This window comes from Haliotis cracherodii, unplaced genomic scaffold (genome assembly GCF_022045235.1).
Source record: "Haliotis cracherodii isolate W230 unplaced genomic scaffold, xgHalCrac1.p SCAF_9, whole genome shotgun sequence".
Taxonomy (NCBI): Eukaryota; Metazoa; Mollusca; class Gastropoda; order Lepetellida; family Haliotidae; genus Haliotis; species Haliotis cracherodii.
In genome coordinates, this window is record NW_027266343.1 from 49,572,155 (window position 1) to 49,579,270 (window position 7,116).

A 7,116-nucleotide genomic window follows, 5' to 3' on the forward strand; every position below is an offset into this window, starting at 1 on the left:
GTACAACTCCGGGGACTGGCGGTGGGAGAATGGCAAAAAGATCAGCAAAGACCTTGGAACTGCCTCGTTCTACTGGATGACCTCGTACCCCATTGATGTCAGTGGAGGGGTGAAGTTTGCCACCATCAGCCCCCAGTTTGGTGGCAAGTGGGTGAATGGCCTCAACATTAAAAGAAAGTTCATCTGTCAAAAAGACATGGACTAATCATCCTTATTTGTATTCATTATCGTTGTAATCTATCAAATAAAGATATATACATGAACATATTTAATGAAAGGTATTTTAGCTTTAATAATATGGTAGCATGTTATGGAGGGTTACCCCATCAGTGAAACTAATGAACATGTGTTTGGTTCTGAAAGAACAAAGATCGTAATCAGGATAAATCTGGGATTTGAACCCATCACCAGCAGATCCTTCAAATGCAAAGGGACGCAATTGTAGATAACATTGCAGCACCTTAGAACACTGAGAAAATAAATATACAAGCTGGCATGAACAACAAGCAGGTTGCTTCACTGTAGGCACATAGTCAGCCAGTGAATGTGTTTGCCTTACCACCTTACAACCCATGACATCTTCCCGAGGCATAGGCGTTAACTGACAGTTAAGTACAGTTTCCACTCTTGCCGAACTGGGCTGGAATTCTTGAGATACATTTTGGCTGGCCTAAAAAGTCTATGCATAGTCCTATCAAAATCGTGTAATGAACTAGACATCTGGTTCGCAAACAACATGGATTTCAACGCGCAGATTTGAAAAGCATGTGTACCCTAACTCGGCCTCGACAAACATTTTCGAAATCTTTTCATGTTTTTAATCAAGGTGCTTAAGTTATTTGATGCACTTCTTTGGGGTAAGACCCGTTTTATTACAATATAGATCTTAAGGAAGAGAATATATGGATGTCAACTCCTTTATTATGAGGAACACAACGATTCGGAGTATATGCTTACTCCTTCATCAGGTGAATGAATGATATACTTACTTACTTACTTACTTACTTACTTACTTACTTACTTACTTACTTACTTACTTACTTACTTACTTACTTACTTACTTACTTACTTACTTACTTACTTACTTACTTACTTACTTACTTACTTACTTACTTACTTACTTACTTACTTACTTACTTACTTACTTACTTACTTACTTACTTACTTACTTACTTACTTTGGAGATTTAACGTGCGCTTTCCGACTGATGCGTATTTCGCACACGGGCCCGGCCAGGCCATTTAATGTGTTTACGAAAGGGGCGAAAGTGGTGTGTGCAACCCAAGAGGGGGCTTTAGGGGTTGCTTATATAGAATTTGGGAATTTTGAGATTTGGAATAGATGCCGATGGGGTTGGGGAGTAGAACTAAGGGAGCTGGGTATGGTGGATGTTTGTTTGTTTATGTGATTTTGATTTGGTAGATTATAGTGTTTTTAGATGAGTTTTATTAGTTCCGTTTTGATTAAGAATACGCCTAAGGCCTTGAAGTTTTCTAGTTTATTTTGTGGGTTTAGTATTGCTTCTAGAGTGAGAGCCTTGTTTAGATTGAGGGTGGTTTGTAATGCGGTTCGATGTGTTAGGTAATGTGTGCAGTGGATGAGTGCGTGTTCTGGGGTTTCTAGTTGTTTGCAGTGTGGGCAGTTACCTGTAGTGTGTTTTTTTTAAAAAAAATTAGGTGGTTATTTAGGTTGGTGTGTCCTGTTTGGAGTTTAGTGATTACTCTGTCGATTTTTTTTGATGGATGGAGAATTTTTCGTTTGGTTAGTGGTTTGCTGAGTACTTTTTTGATTTGGCTATTTAAGTTAAGATATAGGTTATGCCATTTTTTGGTGATTTTTTGCTTGTTTACGCTTTTAATTTCTGATTTTGAGATGGGTAAGTTTAAGCTTATTTCTGGGATTTTGAGGGATAGTTTGGCTGCCTTATCGGCGTTTTCATTACCGTATATTCCTACGTGGGCGGGTATCCACAAAAAGGTTATTTGTTTGCCTGCCTTAGTTAGGTCGTTGGAGCTTTTAAGTATTTGATTTATTAATTTAGGTCGGTTTTTGGTATTTTTGTTTTGGAGGGCTTGCAGTCCACTTAGGTAGTCGGTAAGTATTAGGATTTTTTTTGTGTTTTTTGGATTCTTGATTATGGAGGGCTGAGGCCATGCCCATAAGTTCTGCCGTGAATATTGATTGGTTGTTTGGGAGTCGGAAGGATTGTGTGGTTTAGTTGGTTGTGTGGTATGGACTCCGAAACCTGTGTGTTTGGAGGTCGGATCTGAAGATTGGCACTGATGGGTGTAATAATGGACATTGCAAGGGGCAAATTGAAGTCAGCTAGGCAATACCCCGTCAAAGATAAAAGCAATAAGTCCCCGGCACAAGGCAGAGAGGTTCCCTGGTCACGGTTAATGGCTGGCTGGTGTCTCCTGATGTCAATGGCTTCTTGTAGTTTTCTTTGACGCCAGTTGTTGTTGGTAGACAGGACTTTGTTGGCTTCCCACATGATGTTATTGTTTATGTTCTTCAGGATGTGTTCGGAAATAGCGGATTTCTGGTCGAGTTTCCTAACAGAGGTCCGATGTTCTTCGAGTCTTGTGTTGAGGGGTCTAAGGGTTTCTCCAATGTACTGGTGGCCACAGTTGCAGGGGATCTGGTATATACATCCTATGGGGTTGGGACTCGCGCTGATTGTGCCTCTGCCATTTGCTTGTAGATGGGTCTTAATAGACTTGCTGCTAAAGAAGGTGACATCTATGTTGGCTTTGTTCTTGATGAGGCATGCAATCTGATGAGTGACAGGGCCTTGGTAGGGTATGGTGATTCTGATGGGCGATGGAGCTGGTTTGGGCCTGGGATCGGAGTTCTTGAGGGTCTTGCGGATGGTTTTGGAGACTAGTTGGGCAGGTGAAGGTTTCCTTGAGATGGTCCAGTTCACTGCTGAGGGCATCAGGGTGGCAAATGGATTTGGCACGTCGGGTGAGGGTGGCGAGGATGGCTTGTTTTATCTGGGGATGGTGGCAGGAGTTGTAGTGGATGTACTGGTCTGTGTGTGGGGGCTTGCGGTACACTGGTGTTCTTAGTCCATCATCTGTTGTTTAGAGGGACACGTCTAGGAAAGGAAGGTGTCGATTAGTTTCGGTCTCCATGGTGAACTAGATTCTCTGGTGCTGGGCGTTGAGATGTTTGAGGAGCTCTGTGGGGTCGTCCCTCCGAACCACAGATGATGGACTAAGAACATTAGTGTACCGCAAGTCTACACACACAGACCACAACATCCACTATAACTCCTGCCGCCATCCCCAGATAAAACAAGCCATCATCGCCACCCTCACTCACTTCTAAATGCCTTTCAAAGACCTAATATAGATCTTGATTATCGATCAAGTTGTTTTGACTGGGCGTTACGATTTTTGTTTGAAGCAAATGCAAGATATATGAGTGATGGAATCTGATTGGTCAATAGGAGGGACATAGAAGGACCACTGGTGGCGCTACGATCAAGCATGAGCCCAGTTCGGCAAGTTAACAATCAGTTAACGCCGCTGGAAGATGAACCCATGAGTTCAAGCCACGGCTTCTCCTGCACATGCTATGCGAACATGGATGTGATTGTTCGGGGTTGATACACCATTGTGAAATGTGGATGTAATGCACATGATCAATGAGTGTCATGTATGGGAGAAACATTTGAAAGATATTTGAGCATGTCACAGGCTTTGTGTGCTGGCAATATGGACACTACATCTTGGTATGGCATGTATGCTTCTTGTACTGGTATGACACACCAGTGTGAGAAACTGAGAAGCAGAAGAAACTATACTTCTCAGCTGAATGTATCATATGTTTAATTTTCAATTGAAATTACGTAAGTTAGCGACATAATATCCAAAAAATTAACTGTCCTGGGTCTTCGTCAGCACTTAAAGAATATTTCTACATGGTTTTATTTTTTTAAATATAATCTGATTTAAAACTTTAAATACTTAAAAAAAAAAATTCATATGATACACAACTGCTGATGGGTATCTTAGACATCTTATCTTTGAAAATCAATAATGAGCATAGATTTCTTTTTACAAACTGGCAGGAATGAGTGAAGGTTTAACAGACATGGTCAAATTTAAGAACAGTTCTTTCAATTACATAAAAAAAACAACAACCTTGCCCTCAGTTGATTTGGGCATAATCCAATAGCATGATCTAAGATAACGGTAGATGTTTGTGATAGCTGTAGATGGTTGTGAAAGCAGTAGATGGTAGTGATAGCGGTAGATGGTTGTGATAGCGGTAGATGGTTGTGATAGTGGTAGATGGTTGTGATAACGGTAGATGGTTGTGAAAGCAGTAGATGGTTGTGATAGCGGTAGATGGTTATGATAGCAGTAGATGGTTATGATAGCGGTAGATTGTTGTGATAGCAGTAGATGGTTGTGATAACGGTAGATGGTTATGATAGCGGTAGATGGTTGTGATAACGGTAGATGGTTATGATAGTGGTAGATGGTTGTGATAGCAGTAGATTGTTGTGATAACGGTAGATGGTTATGATAACGGTAGATGGTTGTGATAACGGTAGATGGTTATGATAGTGGTAAATGGTTGTGATAGCAGTAGATTGTTGTGATAGCAGTAGATGGTTGTGATAGCAGTAGATTGTTGTGATAACGGTAGATGGTTATGATAACGGTAGATGGTTGTGATAGCAGTAGATTGTTGTGATAGTGGTAGATGGTTGTGATAGCAGTAGATTGTTGTGATAACGGTAGATGGTTGTGATAGCAGTAGATTGTTGTGATAACGGTAGATGGTTATGATAGCGGTAGATTGTTGTGATAGCAGTAGATTGTTGTGATAGCAGTAGATGGTTGTGATAGCAGTAGATTGTTGTGATAACGGTAGATGGTTATGATAACGGTAGATGGTTGTGATAGCAGTAGATTGTTGTGATAGTGGTAGATGGTTGGGATAACGGTAGATGGTTGTGATAGCGGTAGATGGTTTTGATAACGGTAGATGGTTGTGAAAGCAGTAGATGTTTGTGATAGCGGTAGATGGTTGTGGTAGCGGTAGATAGTAGTGAAAGCAGTAGATGGTTGTGATAACAGTAGATGGGTGTGAAAGCAGTAGATGGTTGTGAAAATGGTAGATGGTTGTGAAAGCGGTAGATGGTTGTGATAGCAGTAGATGGCAGTGATAGCGGTAGACGGTTGTGATAAGGGTAGATGGTAGTGAAAGCAGTAGATGGTTGTGATAATGGTAGTTGGTTGTGAAAGCAGTAGATGGTTGTGATAACGGTAGATGGTTGTGATAGGGGTAGATGGTTGTGCTAGTGGTAGATGGTTGTGAAAGCAGTAGATGGTTATGATAGCGGTAGATGGTAGTGATAGCGGTAGATGGTTGTGATAACGGTAGATGGTTGTGATAGCGGTAGATGGTTGTGATAGCGGTAGATGGTTGTGATAATGGTAGATGGTTGTGATAATGGTAGATGGTTGTGATAATGGTAGATGATTGTGATAATGGTAGATGGTTGTGATAGCAGTAAATGCTAAATAGAGTGTTTTTTACGGAGTGTAATTAAGTACATCATATAATGATAAATAACTCTTTGGATCTATTGGGTAGACTATTCCCTTTTATGTGTACATGGTGCTTACTACATGGTATATAAGTAAAGTGTAAAAACAAAATCTCTATATCTAAGTAAAGATACAAAAGATAGATGTCACACATTCTTTTATTTCAAACATGCAGTCGTTGCTCAACACAAATAGAAATCATCAAGGTAACATGTAACAATTTAACATTCGTACAATATATTTCAAACGAATATATAGTTTGGAAAATATAAATTAACAAAACTCACAACGTTGGAATGCTCTGTCAATAACTCATTTTAATACTGGACGGAATGTATTATGTAAAATCATCAAGAAAATTTGGATGGAGTCACTGTTTTCTGATGCACGGTGTTCCTACATCACAATAATGGTAATACAGTCAGCAACAGCTACAGAGGGACAGAAACACATAGTCACATCATTATCTGGTGTATCTTTATTCCAGGATAATACCCTGGATCCATTCACAACCTCATTTCGGAAGTGATGTCAGTCTTTTTTATCACCGACTCAGCACATTTCTCTCACTTGTGAGTGTTATTTGAATGAATGGCTATTTAGTGCATTGTTTTCTCAGAATCCGGCTCTTCATGAAGCTATGGTGGTAAATCGGCCCAGGACAATTTTCTTATATGAATAGGGGAATAAAAATTGGAAAATTGAGGTGGGCCATTTCAGGGAAGATATGAAGTAAGTAAATCTGGCTCAACACTTGCCTGAGTAATGTGTTATACAGCAGTTATCAAGACCTGCTACAAGGATGATATTTACCCCCAAGTCTGCAATAAGCGTCAGCAAACATTCCAAAATTGGAATTACCGGTAAACATTTTGGCTTTGTAGGGTAGATATGTATTTCACTGATGACAGCACCAATCCTAAGAGAGCTTTAACATTATTGCATTGAATGCAATGTTAAAATACACCCCAAATTACGGAAAAAATAACTCTAAAATAAATCCCAATTTTGGACAAAAACACTTTTCTACGAGCAACAGCCCTCAACTTAGATTCCTACATAAGTTGTTTTACCGTGTAAACTTCTAGATGTCCTGGTGACAGTGGAACATGTTATAAGATGTAGAAGGTATCACGAGGGATACATGGGGTTTTAAAGCCCCATATACCCCCTGTGATCCTGCTACACTGAATTTATCTTACTGACATGTTTTAATATGACATTGGAACAAATTCAAAATTGATAGATAACATCTGTTTGATTGAGCTGATGTTAGCTTGTGCTATGTCACATGACTTCCATTGACTCGGAAAAAGCGTGCAGCTTTTTGCTTTGAAGCCGGGTATAAGTGATTTATTCCACCTCTCAGAAATCCCCATGCACCCTGACTTGCTTATGGTAGGGCATGAGATTTAATCCCCCGCTGAAAAACTTATTCCCCTCCAAGGCGGGATACACAGTATTTTATCAAGATTGTGTGGACCAATCAGATCTCATCATTCTGACAAGGAGGTATGATAAATCAGGTTATTTGTATTTCCTGACA

General features: G+C 40.0%; 1 protein-coding gene across 1 annotated transcript; it reads right to left on the reverse strand.

The window, feature by feature from the left end:
• Positions 1–211: 211 nt before the first annotated feature.
• LOC139451929 (uncharacterized) lies at positions 212–2,938 on the reverse strand. The gene is made up of 2 exons (XM_071233212.1): positions 2,395–2,938; positions 212–237 (listed from the first exon to the last, which is right to left on the reverse strand). The coding sequence occupies exons 1-2, from the start codon at positions 2,936–2,938 to the stop codon at positions 212–214; spliced, it is 570 nt and encodes a 189-aa protein (XP_071089313.1).
• Between the last annotated feature and the right edge of the window lie 4,178 nt (positions 2,939–7,116).

What these genes read in the sequence shown, in the direction of transcription:
- LOC139451929 (XM_071233212.1), bottom strand. Translation starts at nt 2,938, where the DNA reads ATGCCCTCAGCAGTGAACTGGACCATCTCAAGGAAACCTTCACCTGCC. An exon ending in ACACCAGCCAGCCATTAACC is followed by an intron (nt 238 to 2,394) that starts GTGACCAGGGAA and finishes TTTATTTGATAG; the next exon opens with ATTACAACGATAATGAATAC.